The sequence below is a fragment of the Diabrotica virgifera genome, chromosome 3, assembly GCF_917563875.1.
Source record: "Diabrotica virgifera virgifera chromosome 3, PGI_DIABVI_V3a".
NCBI classification, from domain to species: domain Eukaryota; kingdom Metazoa; phylum Arthropoda; class Insecta; order Coleoptera; family Chrysomelidae; genus Diabrotica; species Diabrotica virgifera.
Window position 1 is genome coordinate 193,478,881 of NC_065445.1, and position 27,976 is coordinate 193,506,856.

At 31.9% G+C, this 27,976-nt stretch overlaps 1 protein-coding gene across 1 annotated transcript; it reads right to left on the reverse strand.

Moving 5' to 3' along the window:
* Positions 1-4: 4 nt before the first annotated feature.
* LOC126881496 (uncharacterized) lies at positions 5-27,976 on the reverse strand. The gene is made up of 3 exons (XM_050645789.1): positions 27,822-27,976; positions 18,920-19,106; positions 5-513 (listed from the first exon to the last, which is right to left on the reverse strand). The coding sequence occupies exons 1-3, from the start codon at positions 27,969-27,971 to the stop codon at positions 392-394; spliced, it is 459 nt and encodes a 152-aa protein (XP_050501746.1). The 5' UTR covers positions 27,972-27,976; the 3' UTR covers positions 5-391.

The window sequence follows — 27,976 nt, forward strand, 5'->3', positions numbered from 1 at the left end:
TAAAGAAATTTTGCATAATATATTTATTTTACTAGTTTTTACATTTCTTAAACTACTAAATAAAGTACAAAAGACCAACCAATACAGCCTATAACCGCGCTTATGGGTAGTGAAAAAAAATATAAAACCAGTACAAGAATTACAAAAAACAAAAACTATTGTATCAGTTTTATCTAGCTCACTGACTTGATATATAAAGTTCTTTTTATTTAAATAGTATGTTATTTGTTAAATAAGAGATTCAACAGCTAATTTAAGAAGAGTACTATCCTATCAAATTTTTTTTTTATATTTATGACCTGAGAAAATTGGAATTTCATACTCTAACAGTCAAATAAAAATTAAAAGTCAAATTACAATATGTGGTTTTAGTCTAATATTTAGAGATTATTTATTTTTCACAGTCATCAAGGGCAGCCATGTCCGTACATTCCATAATCTTCTTTACCTTCTTTAAGCATTCTTCATCCATGTCATCGAACGCAGCCATGGTTTTCTTAACATTCAAATTTCCTGACAATGGAAAACAAAATATTAAATTGTGAAGAAGAAAATAATTACACTAACCGTCAAAAATAACCGTACATCTTGTATTCTTTTGAATTTGCAGAAATTGTCAATCTTGGACCACATTTTATGAAAGCTACGGTGACTATTTCATTCATAGGGTATTCTGACCAATAGACTACAGAAATCAAAATTAAACTGATAATTTTTGCTAATTTCCCGTCGTCAAGTATATTACGTCAGATGCCCTTCGTTGCTATGAAAAAATACATTCAGTGACATTAATGACAATTAATGTTTTAAAAATTATAAAAGTGATGACTTTCAACCGTCAAATATTTATAATAACTGTGTGTTTAATTGTACTAATTTGTACTTACATAAATAACTTACAATAAACTCAAACAAACAACAATAAAATTTTGGTCTTGAACAGTTTTATTCATGAAATAATCGCAACAACTTGCACTCGATCTCTAAAATTATTATAGAATTTTCCCTCGTGACAATTTGATATAATTTCACTCGCCTTCGGCTCGTGAAATTAAAACTGTCAAAGTGTCACTCGGGAAAAATTCAATAATTTTAGAGCTCTTGTGCAATTACTACTGAAAACTACCTTTGATGCAAATAAAACAATATAATTAACGAAAAAAACTCGTTTATCAAAGGATTCTCAGCAAAAATCCAATGCTGAAAAATCTTCCAAGAAAATTCAACCAAATAATAATGTTGCAATAATAGTATAATAATTAAAGACCCTTAGAACTTCTTGGAGCCGATTTGGCGTTCCATTCAGCATCTCCTGGATATCCAATGGGGGGATATTGTCCCACTCCTCTATCGCAGACGTCTTAATCTCTCCGAAGGATGTAGAGGCTGGTACTCTTGCTCTTGCCCGTTTTTAGAGGTTGTCCTAAATGTGTTCAATTGTCATGGTAAAGCTTGAATCTCGACCACATTAAGGTACAGCTTGTCAAATATACGGTGACACTTAGCGATTTTTTCCACTTGCGTAGAGTCTGGGTAGATTATCGGAGAATGGGCCATTTTTGGGAAAAGTTATTTACCAGCAATTTTATTGCTGGAATCGAATCTTATGATTGCACATATTAATAATATAGGTATGCAAAGTCCACAAAATGGCGCCCGAAAATCGTGTTATTTCGATTTTTGCTATACAGGGTGTTTCATTGGGAAAGTAACATACGTTAACTGTAGAAAGAGGACACTTAGTCGATCTCAAAAATACCATACTTAATGGATCTTACTCCATTATTAACAAAGATACTGGGTGTTTTACCTATTTTGCCATTTTCTTAATTGGTTCATAACTTTTTAATCACACTGTATATTTATTTTATATTTGGCACGCAAATTATTTAAGGTGTACAATAAATTAATCTATTTACAATTGTACAAAATCCAGATCCGGATTAAAAAATATTGGAAAAACCTTCCGATCCCAAAACAACACACTATACATTAAATTTTTTTAAAATGGATTTTTCAGTTGAAAAGAGGATGAAAAATAAATTCAGTGGTATAATTTAAATATTCGGCAAAATGATTTTTCTGGTGAAATTTTGAATTTGAATTCGGAAATTAAGTGAATTGCGAGAGCTCTAAGTAGAAAAAAATTGAAATACAGCTTACAACTTGTCAACCTCACTGTATATTGATTTTATATTTAACACGCGAATATTCTTTTTAGACCGGCCAGTATCGTCGCCCCCGCTAGCGAAATTATTCCGATTCGATTTTTTTGCACAAACTTACTCAAAAAGAGGTCCTTATAACATATCCACAGGGTGCAGGGCGGTGCCGTGGTCGAAAAATTGTTTAAACAATTTTTTTTAAACAAATTCACAAAAATAATTTTTTCATTTCGAACAAAATTTTTTTAGATAAATTGGCTTATTCTAAGCTAAAATGTTCTTCTGTTATTTTTTTCTAAAATTGATTGTTTCGAGTTATATGCGATTAAAAATTTGAAAAATGTGAAAATGACCATTTTCCAGGCCTAATAACTCGATTAAACATTATTATTATGAAATTCAAAAAGTCACCAAATCAAGTTTCAAATCCCTTCTTCAAGGTCCTGAAGAGATTTTTGTCATTATTTTATTAGAAAGCTGTTATTTTTAATTATTAACAATTAGCGCTATAGCCCAGGATTTATCGTCGCCACCGTTAGTGAAATTATTCCGATTCCATTTTTTTGCAGAAACTTACTCAAAACGAGGTCCTTATAACATATCCACAGGGTGCCTGGCGGTGACGTAGTCGAAACATTGTTTAAACAATTTTTTTTAAACAAATTCACAAAAATAATTTTTTCACGTCGAACAAATTTTTTTTAGATAATTTGGGACATTCTGAGCAAAAAATGTCTCTTGTGATTTTTTTCTAAAATTTATTTTTGTCGAATTATACGCGATCTATTATTTGAAAAATGCGAAAATGGCCATATAACGACAAAAATCAATTTTAGAGAAAAATCACAAGAGACCTTTTTTGCTCGGAATTACCCAAATTATCTAAAAAAATCGTTCGCAATAAAAAAAATTTTGTGAATTTTTTTAAAAAAAATTGTTTAAACAATTTTTCGAGCACGGCACCGCCCGGTACCCTGTGGATATGTTATGAGGACCTCGTTTTGAGCAAGTTTCTGCAAAAAAATGGAATCCGAATAATTTCACTAACGGGGGAGACGATGCATCCTGGACTATAGCGCTAATTGTTAATAATTAAAAATAACAGCTTTCTAATAAAATAATGACAAAAATCTCTTCAGGACCTTGAAGAAAGGATTTGAAACTTGATTTGGTGATTTTTTGAATTTCATAATAATAATGTTTAATCGAGTTATTAAGCCTTGAATATGGCCATTTTCGCATTTTTCAAATTTTTAATCGCATATAACTCGACAACAATGAATTTCAGAAAAAATGACAAGAGACCATTTTTGCTCAGAATAAGCCAATTTATCTAAAAAGATTTTGTTCGAAATGAAAAAATTATTTTTGTGAATTTGTTTAAAAAAAATTGTTTAAACAATTTTTCGACCACGGCACCGCCCGGCACCCTGTGGATATGTTATAAAGACCTCTTTTTGAGTAAGTTTTTGCAAAAAAATCGAATCTGAATAATTTCGCTAGCGGGGGCGATGATACTGCCCAGTCTATTTAGGTGTCCAACCAATTAATTTATTTACAATTATAAAAAATCCAGGTTCGGTTTAAAAAATATTGTGTAAATATTCCGACCCAAGAAAACACCTTGTATAATAATTTTCTTTAAAATGGATTTCGCATTTGAAAAGAGGATGAAAAACAAAATTAGTGGTATACTTTGAATTTTCGACAAAATTATTGTTCTGGTAAAATTTTGAATTTGAATTCTGAAATTATGTCAATTGCGAAAGATCTTGTAGAAAAAAATAAAATGCGACTTAATTTTAATTAATACCATTATTTAATCTAAATTGGTAAAATGTTAATATTTTAGTGTTTTTTTATTATGTGTGAAAAATAGTTTTTGGCGAATATTCATCTTTCAATAATGAATAAATAATAAAGGGTCAATAAAAAATACATCACTTTAATCAACAAAATAGATTAAAATTATTACAAAACAGCGAAAATTTGCAGCATAATCACTATCCAAAACTAAAGTATTTATTCAAAATTACCACCATCAAAAATTATTTTTTTTTATACGTAGGTACGGTAAATATTTGTAGTTAGGTACCTAGCGTCATGTGTAGTGTGTACTGTGTGTGTTGAGTAAGTGTCTTGTTACATTGCAAAGTCGACATCATTCTCTTTGCAAAGAGACGCTAATTGTATCCGAACGTCTGCGGTCCCTCCGGTGAGTACCGATCCCACAAGGACAGAAACTATTTTCATTTATTAATTTATAATAAACGAAACATTTCTGACCCTGGTGAGATTGGAACTAACGACCATTCGGACCTTTCGATCCAAAGGTAGGCGCGCTCTTACCACTGAGCCAGAGAGGGGGTCATCAAAAATTATTGTTATGTGTGCAAATGTTAATATTTTAGCAATTTAGGTTAAATAATGGTATTAATTAAAATTAAGTCATATTTTAATTTATTTTACTTTGAGCTTCGCAATTCACATAATTTCAGAATTCAAATTCAAATTTTTACCAGAAAAATCATTTTGCCGAAAATTCAAAGTATATCACTAATTTTGTTTTTCATCCACTTTCAAATGCAAAATCCATTTTAAAAAAATTTAATACACAAGGTGTTTTTTTTTGGGTTGGAACGTTTATACAACATTTTTTAATCCGGACCTGGATTTTTTATAATTGTAATTAAATTAATTAACTGGGCACCTAAAAGAATATTCGCGTGTTAAATATAAAATCAATATACAGTGTGGTTGACAAGTTGTAAGCTGTATTTCAATTTTTTTCTACTTAGAGCTCTCGCAATTCACTTAATTTCAGAATTCAAATTACAAATTTCACCAGAAAAATCATTTTGCCGAAAATTCAAGGTATACCACTGAATTTAGTTTTTTATCCTCTTTTCAACTGAAAAATCCATTTTAAAGAAATTTAATGTAGAGAGTGTTGTTTTGGGGTCGGAATATTTTTCCAATATTTTTTAAGCCGCACCTGGATTTTTTACAATTGTAAATAAATTAATTTATTGTACGCCTTAAATGATATTTGCGTGCCAAATATAAAATAAATATACAGAGTGGTCAAAAAGTTATGAACCAATTAAAAAAATGGCAAAATAGATAAAACACCCAGTATCTTTGTTATTAATGGAGTAAGACCCATTAAGTATGGTATTTTTGAGACCGCCTAAGTATCCTCTTTCTACAGTTCCCGGAAAATGCTGGTCTTTCCAACAAAATCTTTAATTTTGAACTAAAATTTTTGAGATAAGTTTATCACTAATTAAATTGTCAGTATAAAAGCTATTTCCGTATAGATTATAATTCCAGAAGCCGATGGAAATTCAATGAAAAGTTTAGCAACAATTGAATTGTTAATTAAAAATTTACGGTCGCTATAATAACCACAATAATTACGATACATAAGAATAACTACGATTTTTGTATAAAAAGACACTCTACCTATCCAATGTACTTTACAGAATTGAAATTGGAATATTTAAGCGGCCTCGGGAATATTTTAAAATTATAAACAATTTTTTGGCTTATAAACAAATAGAATATCTAGGGAAGTATTCAATTAAATCATGAAAACGGTTTTGGAAAAAAAGCAACAGGACGCTTCTTAAAAAAACGTTTAATTGTGATGAGTGGTTCTTGAGGTACAACCGGTCAAAGTTGACCGGCATTTACGGCAAAGATATAAAAAATAGGGTCATAATTTTCGAACCATCGCCTTTTTATTTCGGTCCTTTTTCTCCACACCAATTTTCATATTTTTAAAATACTCATAACATATATTATTATAATAAAAACTATCGATGTTACGAGTAAAAATTGACAAAAATAGCAAAATTCCAATCAAAAATTAGGTTGGAGGAAATGTAATCTCAAAGTTCAAAATAGGTGTACGTTAGTAAAATGCATTTTCTCGGCTTCCCATGGAGCAATTTTCTTCATTATTTTTTTGTTCTCAAGTAACTCGAGTAGAGCCGTCTAACTAACGCATTATTGAATGTCAAATTTGCTTTTGTTTTGTTATAATAAATTAATTTATTTATTATAACAAAAATTTTTAATTTGTTTAGATAAAGATTGTTTAAATTATTATACAGCTTTCAAATGAGAATATTTGTGTTTTTAACGTTAAAAGGTACACTTGTAGTAAGTTTATCTAAAAAAGTCTACAACTGGAAAAATATGTAATTATATCTTTGCCGTAAATGCCGGTCAACTTTGACCGGTTGTATCTCAGGCACCACTCATCGCAATTAAACTTTTTTCTTTTAAAAGAAGCATCCTACCGATTTTTTCTAATACCGTTTTCATGATTTAATTTCATTTAATATTTCTTGAGACATTTTTTATAAGCTAAAAAATTGTTTATAATTTTAAAATATTCCTGAGGTCGCTTAAATAGTCCAATTTCAATTGTGTAAAGTGCATTAGATAGGTACAGTGTTCTTTTATACAAAAATCTCATAGTTATTCTTATGTATCATAATTATTGTGGTTATTATAGCGACCGTAAATTTTTAATTAAAAATTCAATCGTTGCTAAAATGTTCACTTAATTTACATTGGCTTCTGGAATTATAATCGATACGAAAAGATCTTTTATATTACCAAGTTATTTAATTATTAATAAATAATTACTTATTTAAATTTTAGTTGAAAATTAAAGATATTGTTGGAAAAACCCGCATTTTCCGGGGAAAATTGTCGTCGAAATAAATCGGGAAAAACACGTCTCTAGGCAGAATTTAATTACGGTGAATTTATATTTGGGTAGTTATTTGGGAAAACGACTAAAATCCTTTATAAGATGTATATTTTTAAAAACCCCTAAAAAGGGCTACATCACAGAACTAGTTTTCGATAGGATGACCACTCATCATCAGTGCTTACGTGATCTAACATGCTAACCACCAAAATACAATATAAAAATATATGGGCAAAAACCCTTTAAAATTGATCCGTCATGGAAACATAAATAAAATATTATGTGAACTTAAACATGGATGTTCAAAATATTTCATGTAATATGCTCTATGGGCCATTTCAGGAACATACGCCTGTTTTGGATTACTTCGACAACGAATATTTTACTGTGCAAAATAAGAAGTACGAAAGTAAATGTCGCTAATAATTATTCCAATAAACAACAATGTAATTTGCAATTTACTTTCGTTTTTCTTATTTTGCACAGTAAAATATTCGTTGTCGAAGTAATCCAAAACAGGCGTATGTTCGTGGAATAGGGTGTAGATACCATTTGAGCACTAAATCGACTTGTTCACATGTTGACTGTGTGGTGGTCACTTGCCACTTTGGTTGGTCATCCAATCGAAAACTAGTTCTGTGATGTAACCTTATTTAGGGATTTTGAAAATTATACCTTTTATAAAGGATTTTATTCGTTTTTTACTATTTAATAATATCAGTTTTTAAATACCTATTTTTAAATGTGAACATTGTGCTGTGACTAGTGATGTGAGTTGTAAAATTACATAACTTACGTTACATAAATTACACGTAACTTACGGTAATATTACATGATACCCGTAACTTAATGTAATTTATGTAATTTTTGGAATTTACGTAATTTATGAAATTTAACGTAACTTATGATAAATTTACATAAATTACCGTAATTTATGTAATTACTGGTAAAATTACATATATTATGGCAACTTATGCGCGCGCAATTGTCGTAAGTGCGGTGCGCCGGTGCCGGCGCGCGCGAACCAGTGGGTGCTATTACGCTCGTCGCTCGTTAGTCGTTCCTTAGTCTGAGTCAGGCAGGTTATGTTTACATTTCTGTTATTGTATGTGTAATGTGTATGTATAAGTTAGTTTTCGACTGTTCTTTCTCTATTCATTCACGCAGCGTTGGTTACTTTACATTTATTTATAAGGAAGCACAGAAACTATAAGGTAAGAAATATATTATTTCTACAAACAGCAAAACACGTGCCGGTGATGTCCATAGCAACCTTAGATTGGGAAACACAGGGGCGGGCCTATCGCATATCGACTGTACGTTAAATCTAACGCGCGTCATTTTATATGTGGCTACAGTACTTAATTCTGAATTCGGTTTACCAAGTTTTATTCGATTTTTTAGATTAGTTTACTGTACAATAACTATAAGAATGATAGGAGCAACGGGGTACTTGTGCATGTAGCATGTGTAATTGAATTACACTGACATAACTTACTAAATAAAAAATTTTGATAACGTTGAGGGCAAAATAATGTAGTTGTCCGATCCAGTATTCTGCTTATTCGAATTTCATTAAATTGTTACACAGATTCAATTTTAATCTTTCTTCTATTTAAGGATGCCTAACAATTTTTTATGCCCTCGTGCCCATCAAATACTTTGAAAAATAATGTTTTTTCCCTTCTTAATGTTTAAGTCTACCTGAATATTTTTTTTAGGTCATAAAACATGGTGAAACGTAAGACAGATATCTGGCTTTATTTTGAAGTGTTACCTGCGGGTTCTTCTAATCAAAAGACCATAAATGTGAGGTGTAAATTTTGCAAGAGTGTACATGCAAAAAATGCTACAAGAATGAAATCTCATCTTCAACAATGCACTTATGTGCCGCATATGATAAAACTTAAATTCAATATTTTAACTCCAAAGTCAAAGGGGAATCACTCTAAATTTCCATTTGAAACATCCATGAAAAAGATCACATCGGCAAAATTGGATAACGATAACACTGATGCTGCTTGTACATCATCAACGGTTTCCACAGCATCAACATCTGCTTCTGATAACATTCATGTGGAAACACCTGTTTGCACAAAAATCAACAGAATACAATCATTTTGTGATCGAATGACACACGAACAAAATAACGAATTGAATATTTTGCTTGCTAGAGCTATTTACACCAGTTCAGCACCACATTCAATTACCGAGAATGAAGATTGGAAATTGTTTTTTAAAAAAATTAGACCTTCATACACCTTACCATCGAGATATATGTTATCAAATCGTCTCCTGACCGAAGAGTACGAGCGAGTTGAAGTTCAAGTTAATGATAAAATTAAGCAAGCTGACAATTTATCATTGCAATGCGATGGTTGGTCCAACTTGCGAAATGAAAGTGTAATTAATTTCATTGTTACAACACCCGAACCGTTATTTGTCAAATCAGTACTAACAAAAGCAGAGAAGCATACCGCAGAATATATAACAAAATTAATGGTTGAAGTTCTGGAGGAGTATGGACCTAAAAAATTTTTCGCTATTGTGACTGATAACGCAAAGAATATGAGGAAGGCTGTGAGACAATGTGAAGAGATGTATCCCCATCTTGTATCATACGGCTGTTTAGCGCACACATTACATTTATTGTGCAGCGATATTTTGAAATTATCTTCAATAGAGACACATTTGTCACATATTATACATATCGTTAAAACTATTAACCAGTGTCAAGTACTGAGAGCTCAATTCACAGAAATAAGAAATGAGATGAAGTGTGGAGTGTCTCTTAGCCTACCTGTAAAAACAAGATGGGGTTCACATGTAAAATGTCTTCAAGATCTGACTAAATGCAAGTCCGTCCTACAACGTCTAGCAATATCTCCAGATAAAACAATTCAAGATAGAATACGCAGCGCAAAAGCAAATTTACTTGATGAAGGATTCTGGATAAATTCTAGCGCTCTTGTTGAATTGCTTAAGCCAATTACTGAAGCAATAACACGTCTTGAAGGAGATTCTTCGTCAATTCATTTGGTTTGTGAAACTTTCGCGAAAATCGGTAGTAACATATCTACTCATTTAGAATGCGTGAAACTAACGGATTGCGAAAAAACAGAAGCGATGGATAAATTTATATCAAGGAAGGAATACGCCCTTCAACCGATCCATTTTGCCGCAGACTTACTAAACCCTCGGTCTGTTGGTGCAAATTTATCATCAGCCGAAAGGATTGAAGCGATGAAATACATTACTACTATGTCAACCACGACCACGATAGAGATTGGTGATGAAGGAGTGTCAAAGATTACTGAGGATTTAGGAAACTATTTAGCTAAAACAGACTTTTTTGGCGAAACATTTTTATGGAACATACTCGATAATGTCTCTTTGGTTACATGGTGGAAAGGATTTTGTGGACATTCATGCCTCTCCAAAGTTGCAGTCAGGATATTGACAATGCCGTGCACTTCTGCGGCAACAGAGAGAAGCTTTAGCTCCCAGAGCAGCATTCATACGAAGAGAAGAAATCGCCTAACAACTCAAAGGGCAGCAAATTTAAATTATATACAATATAATTCAAAATTGCTGAAACGTTCACGACAACATCACATACAAAGTCAATATCCTATAGAAGAGACTGTACAGAACAACGTTTCGATAGAAGGTAGAAACTTACAGAAGGAGATAGAAGTAATTGAAAACCATATTTCCGAAGAGGAAGAATTAGACGAGGTAATTTTAAATTTAGGCATTTTTTAGATATGTGATATGTGCATGTGATATATGCAGTTTGCTTCTTTTCCGATTTTCCAATGCATTCCACCGTTTTCGAATAAAAAATTATAAATCTTATGTTTTCAGACAATATCATCATGGCATTCAAATACAACAGGAAATGGAAATTCCGACGATGATTTTAATTTTGCTGACTTTGCAATGACCGATGATGAAATTGATCAAAGAATGGAAACTAGGGAACAGAGACCAGCACGCATTTTGAGACAAAGCAAAGTGAACATTTTAGAAAACGTCTTAATGAAATCGGTAAATTAGTGTAAACACATACATATTTATTGTTTATATTCCAAAATTATCAATTTCAGGGTAAAGGCACAGAACAACCCCAAAAAAAAACGGAAGTCGAGAAGGATACTTCAGATGCCGAAAACAAGGTAGTTAGATCTGTATATATTATATTATAAACCCATTATTTTTACTCTCTATGTTTACACTTTCCTATTTAATTTCAGGATGCAGTTCTGGATTTGCCGGAGATAAAAAAAATTACACAAGGCTCATTGGAAGAGCAAACAATTGAAACTTCGACGTTTTATAACAAGAAGGTCTCCAGTTGTCTGCGAAAAAGGAAGTTGTGATTTATAAAAGCCGCTTAAAACAAAACTAAAGAACCTATGTTTTCATTTCTTTATTATTTGTATGTATTTCTTATCCACTTTTCTTTATTTCATAAGTATGTAGTTACTTTGTGTTTATTATATTCAATATGAATGCAAACAATTGATTTTTTAATACAATGAACATAAATTACATAAGTTACATAAATTACATCTGGTTTGTAATTTTTGGGTAATTTTACACGTGTAACTTACAATTTCTGAAATTACACGTAATTTCACATCGCTAGCTGTGACTGAACAAGACTGACGTAAAAAATTCGAACTGTCGAATGAGTCTTGACTCGACGCTACTCGACTCGACTGGACGTGATTGGGTCAGTGTGACAGCAAATAGACGCAAACGGCCTCGTTAATTCAAATGGACTTACCCAAGTTTTTTTATGTATTTTGACCCGTAGTAGAACACGAATTTTTTGGGCAACAGTTGATCTGGATGTCGATAAGTTTGTTATAAACAAAGAACTTGAGGAATTACATAACAGCGATTTTTCGCAAAACAAAACTTTTGTATTTTTTGGGTGATTCTCAGCAGTCTTACAAGTTTTTTCGTAGGATGCATAGTTTTAGAGATAAACGCGGTCGAACTTTCAAAAAATCGAAAAATTGCAATTTTTGAACCTGAATAACTTTTGATTAAAATAGCCCAGTAAATGAACGGGAAATTTGGCGATACCGTGTAATTTTCAGGGGCAACTCCGAATTGCATGAACATTTGGATTTAGGTACTACTTACCCTCCACTTCAAAGTTGAAATTGTGCCGTTGGTTGCTTTTACTTGGGGGGTGACAGTCACCCCTTCTCGGAGGTGAAAAAACATACGTTCAAGATAAGACGGGAATTGGATAAATTGACTGATTTTAAGCAACTTTTGTTCTTTAGAGTATTTTACGTAAGTCAATACTTTTCGAGTTATTTGCCATTGAAAATGTTGATTTTTCGACAGAAAAACTACGTTTTCAGACTGTTTTTCGCAAATAACTCAAAAAGTAAATATTTTATCGAAAAAAATATTCTTAGCAAAAGTGTAGCTTATAAAAAACCCAAAAAAAACGGTGTATCAGTAAAGTCTATCAATCAAATAAAAACAAAGTTGTAGCTCATGGAAAATACGTTCTTATTCGTCTAATTCCAAATCGAGTATTTCAAGGTGAAATCACCGAAAAATTAAGCACTTTTCGGGAAAAACCCATTTAAACTTTTTTAAAGTGTTTATAAAAAGCTTTGTTTTAGTTGTTAACAAAAGATTTAGCATTAAAAATAAGCGAGTTACGCTCAAAATAAAGTTGGCCCTCTTTTTTTTTTGTTAAAAATCATGAAAATCTCGCCGTGTTTAGCTCCCCAAATGAAATTCATCGCTACCGCTTTAGAAACAATTTACTTACCTATCTATTTTTTATATGATCTGTCAGTCTCACCGGTTTAAAGTGTTTATTTTTGAAAGGGTTATAATTGAGAAAGCTTGAATGGGCCACTAATCACGAGTGTATGCAAATTTTGAACACCCATATCTTAACCAATTTTTGTCTTACGGAGAAACAAAATGAAACTAGCATATTTATAATAGCAAAACCTAAATTTTTTTACTCTTTAAGATTTTTCTTATCACTAATACTTTTTAAGTTATTTTGAAAAAATGAAATTTTTCAAAAATTTTTAGAAATTTTTTTTTACTATAAAACCAAATGTTTTCAAAAATAAGCACTTCAAACCAATCAAACTTACAAATCATATATACAATACACATACAGTTAAAATAGATGGTAAAGCCAAATGATTAATTTCATTTAGGGTGCTAAATAGAGGGAGGTTTTCACGATTTTTTTTAAAGAAAAAAGGGGCCAACTTTTTTTTCAGTGTAACTCGTTTATTTTTGATGCTGTACACCTTTGTAAAAAAACAAATAATAAGCTTTTTTTTCGATACTTTAAAAATGTTAATAAGATTTTCCCGAAAAACGCTTCTTTCTTCGGTGATTTCGCGTTGAATTATTCGATTTGGAATTAGACGAATAAGAACGTATATTTCATGAGCTACAACTTTGCTTCTACTCAATTTGTAGAGTTAACTGGTACACCATTTTTTTTTTCGTTTTTTTATAGGCTACACTTTTACTTAAAAAATTTTTTTCGATAAAATATTTACTTTTTGAGTTATTTGGGAAAAACGGTCTGAAAACGTAGTTTTTTTGTCGAAAAATCAACACTTTAAATCGCGAATAACTCGAAAAGTATTGACTTCGTAAAAAACTTTATAAAACAAAAGGTGCTTAAAATAAGTCAATTTGTCCATTTCCGGCCTTATTTTAAACACGCGTTTTTCACCCCCCGAGAACGGGTAAATGTCACCCCCCAAGTAAAAGCAACCAACGGCACAAATTCAACTTTAAAGTGGAGGGTAAGTAGAACCTAAATCCAAATTTTCAAGCAATTCGGAGTTGCCCCTGGGAATTACACTAGAAAACGGTCATTTATTGGGCTAAAAAATAAAATAGCAATTCTGCTTACTGCATTTGAAAGCTTAAGTCATATTCTATCGGTTTTGATTCTTTGCATTGCTAAAAATGAAGTTTTTATTTGTTAAACAAAGCCATAAACACATAGTGTTACCCGTGCCCAATGCATGCGTTTTAATGTATAGTTTTACAAAAAGAAAACCGCTAAACGCCGTAAAAATGAGTGGCGCATACAATATTCCAGCTACAAAAGGTCTGATATGAATATTACGTGGCGCGACAATGTATTTTCATTTTGATGCAAAACAAAATTCTAGTTTTATTTTAAAAGAATTTTTCATAATATTTGGCCAATTTGAAGTAAAACGCGACACAAAAGAGTAACTTTGATACAGTTTGAATTTTGAAACTCTTTGTGGCGCGTTTATTCAAGTTTAGCAAATATTACGAAAAAATCTTTTAAAGTAAAACTAGAATTTTGTTTTGCATCAAAATGAAAATACATTTTCGCGTCACGTAATATTCATATCAGATCTTTTGTAGCTGGAATATTGTATGCGCCACTCATTTTTACGGCGTTTAGCGGTTTTCTATTCTTGTATCAGTAATTTTTTAAAGTTATTTATAAATTAAATGTATAAAGTTGAATGCAATGTTTCTCGAGCTTATAAATGGTCGCCTTTGTCGGATTATCTCCCAAATGATTTAGTGTCCATCGAATGTACACTAGATATTTTTTCTATTCGAAATAGATTGAAAAAAATATTGGGATGGCCGGTAAATGAACTCGGATTGCCCGTTGCCAGATCAAATTAGCGTCGCAACCACTACAACTACATAAACCATTTAGGGAATAATCGTTAATTGGATTATTCTTTTGCAGCTTAATAACTTCTAAACGGCTTAAGCGATTTTGTTCACTAAACATGAATTTGAAACGTATTGGCAAGTAGTATCGTATACATCTAAGGTCAAGTATGATAACTGAAGATATATACCGCCAAAAAACATGCCGTTTTGTACCTAACAAGTCCTATAGCTGGCTTATGGGTAGTCAAAACTCACAATCTACACCGGTTCTGAATCGGCCCTCACCCCCTCTTCAAACACAGAAAAAAAATTCAAATCGGTTTAACTTTTCCACACACATACATACATATCCACAAACATTATCCCTTTTTTAAATCAAAATTGAGTCATATTTCTGAGCTCGGTAACTTTCGAACGGTATAACCGATTTTGAAAATTAGACATGCGTTGGAAAGGTAATGATCGCTTCTATTAGAAGCCACAAAGGTTGGAGTTAAATTTTCGGAGTTTTTTGGGCGTTTTGGGGACAAGAACGAAAAACAGACCCTAAATAAGAAGGGCTGTAAAATCCACACCCTTGGACCAAAATGGATGGCTGACATATGAATGGGTGAGTCTTTTCCTGAACTTTAAGATGGTATTTGGCCAAATTTTCAATTCAGTCAGATTTAGAAAATCGAAAATTTCGTGTATATATAGTGTCGCGTGTAGGGGGTGTAGGCGTGCGCCACTGGCGAGAACTGCCGTTCTCTGGCAATATTTATATTTAGTCCGTCCGCTATAACTTTTCCCATGCGGTACGATTCATTTTCAATCAAATTAAGTCAAAACATACATTGAAACGAACGTCTATGTGTATATACATTTTGTATACTGTATACTATATACTACACATATCGGCGTACGTTTCACTTTCTGTTTTGACTTAATTTGATTGAAAATGAATCGTACCGCATGGGAAAAGTTATAGCGGACGGACTATACGTAATCAACGTAGAAATTGTCTGTATGCGTGCCTACTCGTTCGATTTCAAATGGGAAATGCATTGAAAATATCATTCAATCACTATGTGTTTATAGCTTTGTTTAACAATAAAAAAATTAATTTTTAGCAATGAAAGTAATCAAAACCGATTAAATTTGACTTGAGATTTCAAATGCGGTAAGCAGAATTGCTATTTTATTTTTCAATTAAAAGTTATTTGGATTCAAAAATTGCAATTTTTCGATTTTTTTTAAGTTCTACCGCGTTTATGTCGAAAACTATGCATCCTACGAAAAAACTTGTAAAAACATTTTTTGCTTAGAATGACCCAAAAATACAAAACAATGTGCTAAAAATCGCTGTTATGTTATTCCTCAAGTTCTTTGTTTATCGACCTTCTCGACATCCGGATCGACTGTTACCCAAAACATTCGTGTTCTACGAGTCAAAATACATGAAAAAACTTGAGTAAGTCCATCTGAATTAAGAAGGCCGTTGTACTTCCACTGGCGACAGGACTAAATAGGAAAAGATAACCAAACCGTTGAGCTTCTAAGTCGTATAAGACTGAATTGGGCATCCTTCGGCAAGCTAAACCATATTTTTAAATCGTCTGACATACCAATATGTCTTAAAAGAAAACCATTTAATAGTGTGTTTTGTCAATGTTCACTTTATGGAGCGGAAACGTTGACCATGACAAGGAGAACAGTGCAAAAGATCCGTGTGTCTCAAAGGGCGATGGAGCGTGCTATGTTGGGCGTTTCAGTATGAGACAAGATGCTAAACCCCCAGCTACGACAGAGATCAGGAGTGGCTGATGCAGTAGAGATAATAGCAACACTGAAATGGAACTGGGCAGGTCAAGTGGATCGAATGACAGATAACAGAAGGACAAAGCGGATATTGGAATGGTGACCAGGAGATGATCTTTACCGAAGCAGAGGTCGCCCACTGACACCTTGGACCAGTGCCGGATTAACCATTAGGCAAAGTAGGCAGATGCCTAGGGGCCTCGGCTCCAAATGGGGCCTCGTAGGGCCCAAAACGAGAAAATAATAAGTAGATTTAAATAAAAATTAAAAATATCCAGTGACGCAATACCATAAAAGTGGTGGTGGTGGACGTATAAAACTACATTACAAATTACAATGCACTTTTTTGTTCACATAGAAAGCCTATGTTGTGAGAATAAGTCGCTAATTAATGCCGTTTGGTAGAAGGAACAGTACTGCCTTTCAGTCTGCACGGTTTCTTAAAAAGGTAGTAAGAGCAAGAGCAACAAATGAGTCAGCGCCCCCTCGCTACCCTCTCCTTCATTACCTATGCCTTTCGATACATGTCAGGCAAATACAATGGTCTCCAGGCTCATTTATCTAAGATTAACAAACTCTTGCAATTTACATTTCTTGTTCCGCACGCTTGCTTTAGTTGGAGTAAGTGCTACTAAAAGTTGTTTTGGACCCGTTGGAGCAATATTGTGATTTGGATTTGGTCAGTCCGTGTACAACTTTTTTCAGCCTCTGCCCACCGTTGGGAACCTATGATCAAATTCTTAAATTAAACTTGTCCTTAAAACAACAAGCAGCACAAGGTCTGATGGAACAAGAGCTTTGTCCAAAGGTTACAACGCGATCAAATCTGCTCTCATACTCTTGCTGAAGACCCTAATTAGTAATTAGAAAGCTGAAACAGTTCATGAGGCGTGTTTGTTGAAAGAAATGTCAAAACATAAACATTCATAATGAATGAGTTTTTGGCAAAAATTTTAGAACTTATCAACGCTGTCAGTAAATCATTACAGATAGAAGAGATTGAACTTGAAACTGTAGTTTAGCTTCTAAATTCACTTTTGGAGTTCTTAAAATCCCAAAAATATAATTTTGCTTACTACGAGCAGAAGTTCTGCGATCTAGAATGCTCTGAATATTCCGACGAGAGTAAACAAACGCGAGCAGGAGAACTACATTTTGATTATTTTTTCTACAGGGTGGAGAAAAGATAAAGGTTGAAACGAAACTACGAATTTTGGATAAGCTAATTAATGAGCTGACTCGGCAGTTGACAGCGTACGAGTCAGTGAACTCAGTATTTGGTGTTTTGTGTGTTTTTACAAAACTGAGTGATACTCAAGTAAAGGATTGTGCTTTAAAACCACATGAAAATTATACTGATGATATTGAACCTGAAATTTAAGATGAACTACTACAGTTCAAATATTTTATAGTCCATCTTCAGCACTTGTAGCGAAAACAATTTAATCTTGCTTCATAGTCTTTTTGGGTTATTTATGAGAACAAATTCGAATCGAACTTTCAAAATTTGTCAGTAGCTTTTAAGATTTATGAAAATTATGAAATATATGCTATATTCAAAAATGAAAATTATTAAAAACTATCACCGTTTAACAATGGCACAAAACAGACGAGCATTTCCCTCAATTATGGCTGTTGAGAATGATGTGCTCGAAAATTTAGAATTTGAAAATATTTTATGTAGTTTTGTTTCTACGAAACTCAGTTGCTTTAGCTGCAGAAAGTTGCTTTATAATTATTATAAGGCTTTGAAAACTCAAACTAAATTTAATGCATATGTAATTATTTATTATTATATTATAATTAAGTAATAAGTAATAGTATATTATTCAACGAGCATGTAGTGATGGGTATTCCTCACAATGATGAAGTTTGCGAAACCAGCCTTCGGCTCGTGTCGTAATTCATCAGAGTGAGGAATAGCCATTACATGTGAGTAGAAAACTATACTTTTCTACGACCTGCTTTCTTTCATTAGTAGAACAATTATAGTACTTTAAAATTAATCGTTCTTTTATTGACAATTATAACAAAAAAAACTAAAATAATTTTTAGTGCTTTAAAATTTAAAATATCTTGGAATAATTTTTGTAATTTAAGCAAAATTATACATATAAATTTACAGTTTCTTGACTATTTCTTTGTATTATTTATTCAAGCAACACGTTTTGCAAAATGAAACAAAAATTTAAGTTTAATTCTACAAAATGTCAACTAACATATCAAAGGAATACCGCTCGGAGATGGAGGGGTTATCCGAGGTTTTGGAGGCAAAAGACAAAAGTTTCCTAAGGGGTCTCCTGGCATGGGTTGCCTAGGGGCCTCAAGATTCTTAATCCGGGACTGCCTTGGACTGACGATCTAAAACGTTGTCATAGGAACTGGGTGCAAGAGGCACAAGATCGAATCAGATGGAAAATGATGAGAGAGATAAATACGACAGCAGTTGACAAGCGAAGATTGAACGAGGATCCATGTCAAATAACAAAATCGCAATTCTTATAACCAAAAATTTGTAAAAACAAATACCTAAACCTTTTACCTTTGCTATCAATGAGTTCCATGGAAACGAAAATGCATTGAATATAGCAGTATCCTTGCTCGTCGATTTCTTCCTCTGATTCTTCCTCAATTTTCTTTACTTTGTCTGGACTTATTTTCGTTTCTTTGATGCAGTAGTCTTTGATGGTTACATTTGTGGGAGGGCTCTCGGGAGCAGCAGCAGCACACTAATAACAAATTACATTGTATAAAGTTTTCCATTTTAAAATTTAATTTAACCCATTCGCTGACGATCACGTCAGCGCGTGATATGGTTACTTCAATTAGGTGCCGTTTACAGATTTGGCTCCTATAGTCCAGGGTAATAAGGTTTTTTCCATGACACTTGAACAGCCAGGGTACTTAAGCGTTTTTTTGACAGGTAATACCTATAAGAGCAAATTCTATTCTATACTATTTCCTGCGTAAAGTCTGGCGGCCATTTTTATTTATAAACAATTAAGTGTCAAAAAATGGCATTTTTCACTTTTTTTTTAAATCAATGGAAAACAGGGACACTTATGGCTTTTTTAGTACAAATATCTTCGAGATTATGGAAAAAAATTATACATAAGTCAAAAGATGACGCTAAAACCATTCCACAGGTGTTAAATGAAATAGCATGAGCTATATTTTCAACTTGATTTAAGAAAAGTGAATAAAAAATGCATTTATTAGTAATAAATAATTATGCAAAAGTATCGTAAACCTTTCCTTATAAACTTTCTATTTTGTTATATTAAGCCAGGAACCGAAGCTTTTCACCTCGCAATTTTTACAGAATGTATAGACTTGCTTGAAAATTTGAAAATAAGTAGTAGATAGACCAAGGATCAAAATCTATATGATGCCGACAGGCGCTTTTACCATGGGGGTGGTTGTCACCCCATCACGGGGGCGGAAATTTTTTATTATATTTTGACCGCAATAGTTGATAAAAACATTCATTCTAAGAAAAAAATGTTCTATATATTTTTTGATAAAATTAACAGTTTTCGATTTATTTGCCATCAAAAATTTTAGTTTTATATCGAAAAAATCAATGTTTTGATAGGTATACTCATTTACGATTCACTCAATTTTTGCCGTAGAAAAAATTTTTTCACACCAAGTTCTTGAGAATTGAATAACCTACAATTTTATATTGAAACATATTTTCGTATCTCTGATGCTAATCTTTATATTCTGAAGAAAATGGCATTTTTTACCAAGCTACAAAAATTCGTTATTCGCTTTTAACTCCTGTTTTTAAAAACCAATCATTCTAAGCCAGTCAAACATCTAGAATCTATTAATAATACATAAATAAATAAGAATGAATAAGGCCAATGACTAAAAACACCGCTAACTTACATTATTATGTTTCCAATTGGATTTCTCCTTTTTTTTTTCAAAAAAATATATTGATTTTTTAACCCTAACATTTTAAATTTTGATCCTAGAAGTTTGATAAAAAAGAATTTTTTAGGTTTTTATAAGGTCTATAAGGCTATTAATATTAATTATTGTCAAAATCCTCAGTCGCAAAAAGAGGTGACTTTAAAAGGGTTGGTAAAGGTGGTTTTTGCATATCATTACAAGTTTTAATTGTCGATAGCTCACTCAATTTTTGCCACAGAAAAAATTTTTGCAAACCAGGTTTTTGGAAATTAAATCGGCTACAATTTCATATTTGAACATTTTTTCGTTTCTCTGATGCTAATCTTGCTATTCTGAAGAAAAAGCAATTTTTCCAAACTTCAAAAATTCGTTATTTGCTTTTAACTCCATTTTTTAAAAAATGTTCATTCTAAGCCGGTCAAACTTCTAGAACCTATTAATAATACATAAATAAAAAAGACCAAATAAGGTCATTGACTAATTTTAATTAGGGTGGTGATTGGGGGGTTGCTTCCAATCACTTTTTCGCTGAAAAAATGGGGACTGACATTCTTTTCATTATAAGTTACTTAATTTTTAAGCTAGAGACTTTTTTTATTTCTGGAGATAGATATTTTTAATACTTTAAATTAGTTTGAACAAGTTGTCCTCGAAAAATGCATAGTTTTCTCGTCTTTTGACTTTGAAACTACAATATTTAGCATTTGACGAAGAAGAGCTAACATATAATAAAGTATAGCTCGATTGCTATTGGTCTTAAAGAAAGTCTAGTGTTTATTTGTTCAAAAGGTACATTTTTGTTAAGTAAAGTTGTTTTGATAAAACGGAAACTTTTGGAGTTATTAGCAGAAAACTTATTAAAAACATTGATTTTTTCGATATAAAACCAACACTTTCGATAGCGAATAAATTGAAAACTATCAATTTTATTAAAAAAATGTATAGAACATTTTTTGCTAAGAATGAACGTTTTTACCAACTTTTGTGATTAAAATATAATAAAAAATTTCCACCCCTGAGATGAGGTGGAAACCACCTCCATGGCAAAAGCGCCTTTCAGCATGAGATAGATTTTAATCATTGGACTATCCACTACTTATTCTCAATTTTTCAAGCAAATCGATTTATTCTGTAAAAATTGCGAAGTTTTGTCCTATTTTAAGCTTCATTACTTGGACTATATACGAAATTATACATATTTATTACAATTTTTTATCAATTATTATATAGATAACATTACTTGGTATTTGTGCAGTTAAAACAGGGTAAAAAAGTTAATTTTTTGGAAAAAGTTATTCAAAAAGTTTATAAAGGAAAATTGACGATACTTTTGCATAATTATTTATTACTAATAAATGCATTTTTTATTCACTTTTTTAAACCATGTTGAAAATGTAGCTCATGCTCTTTCATCTGACACCTGTGGAATGGTTCTAAGGTCATTTTTTTCTGACTTATGTTATTGCAACAAAAATGCTCTCTGGGATAAACAATTTGAATAAAATTTAAACAATTAAATTAATCGCTTTGAAATTTTTATCACATATTAAGCACCAAAGAACTCTCATTTGACAAAAATTTCAAAGCTGTACACTAATTTTTACAACAGTTATTAAGGAAATATTTTTTTTTTGCAATTCCGATTTTTTCGCAATTATATTAACAATAAATGAGTATATCAAACTTTGTAATACGTCATTTTAAAGCTTTTTCCATAATCTCGAAGATATTTGTACTATAAAATGATAAGTTTCACTGTTTTCCGTTGATTTGAAAAAAAAGGGGAAAATGCCATTTTTTGACAGTTAATTGTTTATAAATAAAAATGGTCGCCGGATCCTGCGCAGGAAATAGTTATAATTTGTTCCTATATGTATTACCTGTCGAAAAAACGCTTCAGTACCCTGGCTGCTGAAGTGTCACGAACAGGGTATATTTTTGTCTTATTACCCTGGCGTACTAGACGAGTTCCATGATAGGCAGCGAATGGGATATAAAAAATTTAAATATTTTTTAAAGTGCACGCACGTAAAATATGGAAACACAAAGATATCTGTGACACAAATGGTAGAACGTGACATTTTGATAAAAAACCTAAATTTCTACGGAATTCGAGTTATTTCTTTGAATTGGTTTCAATCTTACTTGGAAAATAGGAAACAACTGGTTAGAGCAAGTTATAGAGATTCTAGTCTCAAAAACATTGTACGTGGGATACCTCATGGTTCAGTATTGGGTCCTCTTTATTAATGACATCACTAGTAAAATTGATGGAAAAATTTTTCTTTTTGCTAATGATACCAGTATTCTTTATTTTTACTCAAATATTGCAACTCTCCATGCTACTATAACTTTGGATATAGTCACAATAAAGACCTAGCTCGTTTCTGATTTATTCTCTTTTAAGGGAGATAAAACAGTAGCACTATCCTATAAAGGAGCTCTTTTCTTTAACCCTTACCACTTTTAATAACAACCAGATCACTACCGTTGATTCTGTAAAATTTTTTGGTTTTTTGTAAATAAAAACCTTAAAATAAATTGTCGCTTCATATCCATGTAAGTAAAAAACTTTTCTCATCTTGCTATGCAGTAAGATCTGTTTCGACGGAAATTAATTTAGCCACTTCCAAAATAACATATTTTTCTTTGTTCGAGTCGCATCTTCGATATGGTCCTCCTTTTGGGGGTTCTGGTACAGCTGCCCAATCCGCTGTTTTTTTTAGTTACAAAAAAGAGCAATAAGATATGTGTTTGGCCTCAGAAAAATAACTTATTGCAGAAGCTACTTCTACGATCACGGGATTTTAACACTTCATTGTTTATATATTTTAAAAACTGTTTGTTTAGTTCGTAAACATCTCCATGTCTTTCCAGCAAGATCTAATTATGACTATTCCACCAGAAATTCTACTTTTGCTCTCTATTGACCTCTGTCCACTATCATCCACTGAATTAGTAAAGAAACCTATAATATATTCTGCAAAAAGCTATACAACCATCCCTCTCCACAACTTAAATCTGCAACATTTTCCGCAAGTTGCTTAAAATGACAAAATCCTATCTATCTAAAAGAGCATGTTATTGTGTAGAAGAGTTTCTTAATCAATAACCAAGAAATTACAGTACCCTTATGTATGTATGTATATATATTATATATATATACATATACATGTATGTAGATATACACAAACAACAGTGCAGGACTTATTGTGGGTAATCCTCTAAGCCCATTGCTATCAGATATATTTATGAACCAGCTTGAAACAACAATTTCTAAACATCCCGTATTTAAATAGTTCTTATATTGGTGGAAATACGTGGATGATATACTAGTATGCTTTACAGGAACTATCAGGCAACTTGACCAATTTCTATCATACATTAATTCACTTCATAGTAATATTGAGTTTACAATAGAAACAGAACAGAATAAGTCCATAAACTATCTAGATGTAACAATTACCAGACTACACAACAAACATGAGTTCTCCGTATATCATAAACCTATCCATACTGATACAAATATACACAATTCATCATCCCATCTTACACAACACAAATTAGCAGCCTACCATAGCTTGATACATAGACTGAGAGAAATTCCCATGTCAAAAAATAACTTCGAGATAGAACTGAACATCATTAAACAAATAACAGTAAACAATGGCTATAACGAACAAACAATTAACAAAATTTAAAACCAAAAACTCCATAAAAAAGCCCTGAAATTAGTTTATCAATTAAAACGCGGCAAATAGATGATACTCGCTAGCACATACCGCTTTTTAGTTGAGTACTCTGTAGATACCGCATATTAATTAAGCAACTATTGAAAAGCATATACGGCATATTATAGTTTGTTTATTTTGGTAGTAAATAAAATGATACGGCTTTCAGACATTGCAGAAGCATAAATAAGGTCACAAATAAACCACATATAGCAAAAACTCGATTTCCAATTTTTTGCAGATACCGCGTTTTAATTGAGGACGGCAGTATAACTGAACTATACAGACACACTGATGAATCAATTAAAGTGCTTGACACACTTTAAAACAAATTTCATCCAGAACGGGGTATCAACAAGGATGTATAAATAATATACGTTTAGCAGATGACACAACCCTTTTTGCAAATAGTCAAGTAGAGCTGATTTATCTTAAATGACTGGTCGAAAACGAAAGTAAAATATTATGTCTGCAATTAAACATATCAAAGACAAAGATCATGATAGTGGATAGACTACATAATCATCCAGACATAACCATAATTGACCGGTTTCAGGTTGTAAGTTCATACTTATATCTAAGATCATTGATCACAAACACAGAGAAACCACAGGAAGAAATAAAACGTAGATCTGATCTAGCAAAAGTTGCCACAGCAAAAATGGCGACAACATGGAAGGACTGTCAAATTTCAAGACCGTTAATGATAATGTTGATCACCTGCTTAATATTCCCAATACTGACATAAGGATGTGAATCTAGAACCCTGAGACAATCGGACGAAGATGGATCAATCAAATTACAGGAGTATGCAAAAACCTATGCATGAGTTACAAGAAATGACCGGAGACAAAGATCTTTGGAGACGGACAATACACGACATCACGTCGACCACTACACTCCCTCCGGGGGATCAGGATGGAAGAGAAAGAATGGTTAATATTGACCACTAAAATATTATTATGTTGCATTTGCAATAAAAATCTATAAAAAAAAAAAGATTGTAAGACATACCTGCGGGCATTTAAAAATACGCATATTTTCGGTAAAGCTATAGCTTATAATTTAAATATAAAATTTTAAATTGCTGGTCTATATAATACACATAACATAACCAATCTTTGTTACTACATATATTATATGGGATGCCACAGTTATCTTTATGTTTTCATTTTTTACGCTTTCTGCATAGGCTGTATACGTTTTTTGTAAACAAAAAAAAAACTCAATGTTATGTTTTTTATACAAATATTATGTTTATTATACATTAAATTATACTATATCATCATATATACTATAGTTGAACCCACTTATTAGAAAAGCCTTCGTGCCAAGCAAAAGTATTCCTATAACCAAGATATTATAATAACCGATAATTGGTGGCTAGTAGAAACGTTTCGGGGCCTCAAATTTCTATTCCTTAAAGCGGGATGTTCCTATAAGGGGTATTCTAATAAGCGGGTTCTACTGTATATCTATTTTCACTTGCAACTTAAAGGAATAGGCGTAAAATTTTGCGCCAATGTGTTTTAAGTGCATTAACTTTTTTTCAAATCCTGAGAAAACTAATCAAAATTTTTAAAAAATTTAAACGCAGCATGAAAGATCACATTATTACCGAGGGCCAAAAGTCCCTTAGAATAATCAAAAGTTTCTTTTGAATGAGATATTTGAAATTAAAATCACTCTAAATTTTCTCTTTTTTTTACCCCTGTACCTTATTAGTAAAATAAACATTAAGTACTTATAGAAGCTTTCAGGGACTCTCGGCTCTCGGTAATAATGAATAATGAAATCTGTCATTCTGAGTTTAAAGGGCCTAGCCGGGTAAGATGATGAAAAGTGCCAACTCGATTTGAATTCCATATAGGTCACCGTTTAGCATATATAGTGAAACTAACTTTCTGAAATTTTTAACCCCCTAGGTGGTTATGTGACCCACCTAGAGCCTAATTAGGGTTTTTATGTTTTTATTTTTTATCTCAGCCGCATTGAGAACTAGCGAAAAACTTTAAATAAAAAAGTTGTAAGCTTTAAAAAATTCTGTCCGAAAATTTTTTTTTTAATTTTTGGCAGGAAATTTAAATTTTAGAACGATTTTAAAATTTTAAGTGACTATAAAAAATAACTAAGACATTCGTTTTCACGAAAAAATATATAACGTATATTTTTGCATAATGTTTCACCCTGAATTTTTTCAAATTTTTAAAATTGGTGAAACGCACCTTTAAAAATAAAAAACCGCATTTTTTCGGTATTTTGTTTCATTTTTTGATACAATTTTATACATATTTTTAAAAAAAGGTAACACCGTCACCAGAATAGGTAAAAAACTGAAGAATAATTGGGGTTTGCTTAATACAAATTTTTTGTAACGCCATCCATGTTCTAGATACAGGGCGTTGAAGAAAACAAAATTTTACACATTCTTTACGATTTTGACGAAACTACTGGCACCATTGTAATAAAACTTGGCGAGTTTTAAGAGACAGTTATTGTGCATGTTCTGACATACAATTAAGGATTTGATATTCATCATTGGCGAGCATAGGGGTAATGGTCTGAACTTTTCAAAGAAAAAAGATAGTACGCCACTGACATATTTCAAATTAACAAGCGTTTTTGAAATCCCCGTTTAATTTGTGACAAAAAATCTTTCCTCCTATTTTTTCATACGACGCGCCATTTTTATTCAAAAAATAAAACATCTTAACACTTACAAAGTATTCGAACTTCTAGGTTTCTACATCTATGTACATAACTCGTACATCCATTAAAAAAACTAATTCGAATACTTTGGAAGCGTTAAAATATTTTATTTTTTGCAGCAAAACGGCGCGTCGTATGAAAAAACGAGAAGATAGTTTTTTATCGCAAATTGAACGAGAAATTCAAAAATGATTGTTAGTTTGAAATATGTCAGTGGCGTACTATCTTTTTTTCTTTGAAAAGTTCAGACCATTACCCCTATGCGCGCCAATGATGAATATCAAATCCTTAATTGTATGTCAAAACATGCACAATAAATACCTCTTAAAACCCACCAAGTTTTATTACAATGTTGCCAGTAGTTTCGGCAAAATCGTAAAAAATGTGTAAAATTTTGTTTTCTTCAACGCCCTGTATCTTGAAAACGGATGACGTTACAAAAAATTTTTATTAAGCAAACCCCAATTATTTTTCAGTTTTTTACCTATCCTAGTGACGGTATTACCTTTTTTGAAAAATATGTATAAAATTGCATCAAAAAAACGAAAAAAAAAAACGAAAAAATGCAGTTTTTTATTTTTAAAGGTGCGTTTCACCAATTTTAAAAATTTGAAAATATTCAGGGTGAAACATTGTGCAAATTCGTGAAAACGAATGTCTTAGTTACTTTTTTATACTCATTTAAAATTTTAAAATCGTTCTAAAATTTAAATTTCCCGCCAAAAATAAAAAAAAATTCAGACAGAACTTTTTAAAGCTTACAACTTTTTTATTTAAAGTTTTTCGCTAGTTCTCGATGCAGCTGAGATAAAAAATAAAAGCATAAAAACCCTAATTAAGCTCTAGGTCTAGGTGGGTCACATGACCACCTAGGGTACTAAAAATTTCAGAAAGTTAGTTTCACTATATATTCTAAACGGTGACCTATATGGAATTTGAATCGAATTTGGGGCACTTTTCATCATCTTACCCGGCTAGGCCCTTCTTCAAAAATACTTAGTTGGCAACACATTAGCACGAAATTTTGCGCCTACGCGCTTAAGCGATATTTTGATTATTATTCAATGAATATTCTGTACTTACGTATCCTTCCAAAGCAAAGCTTGCTACTATTACAAAGGCGATTAAAAGTTGGTTGTGATTCATTGTAACACTCCGTATAGTACCTATTATCGAAACTGAAGTTCTGAATGAGGCAAAAAGTAACAATGTATTTAAATCTGTTGCAAACATCTATA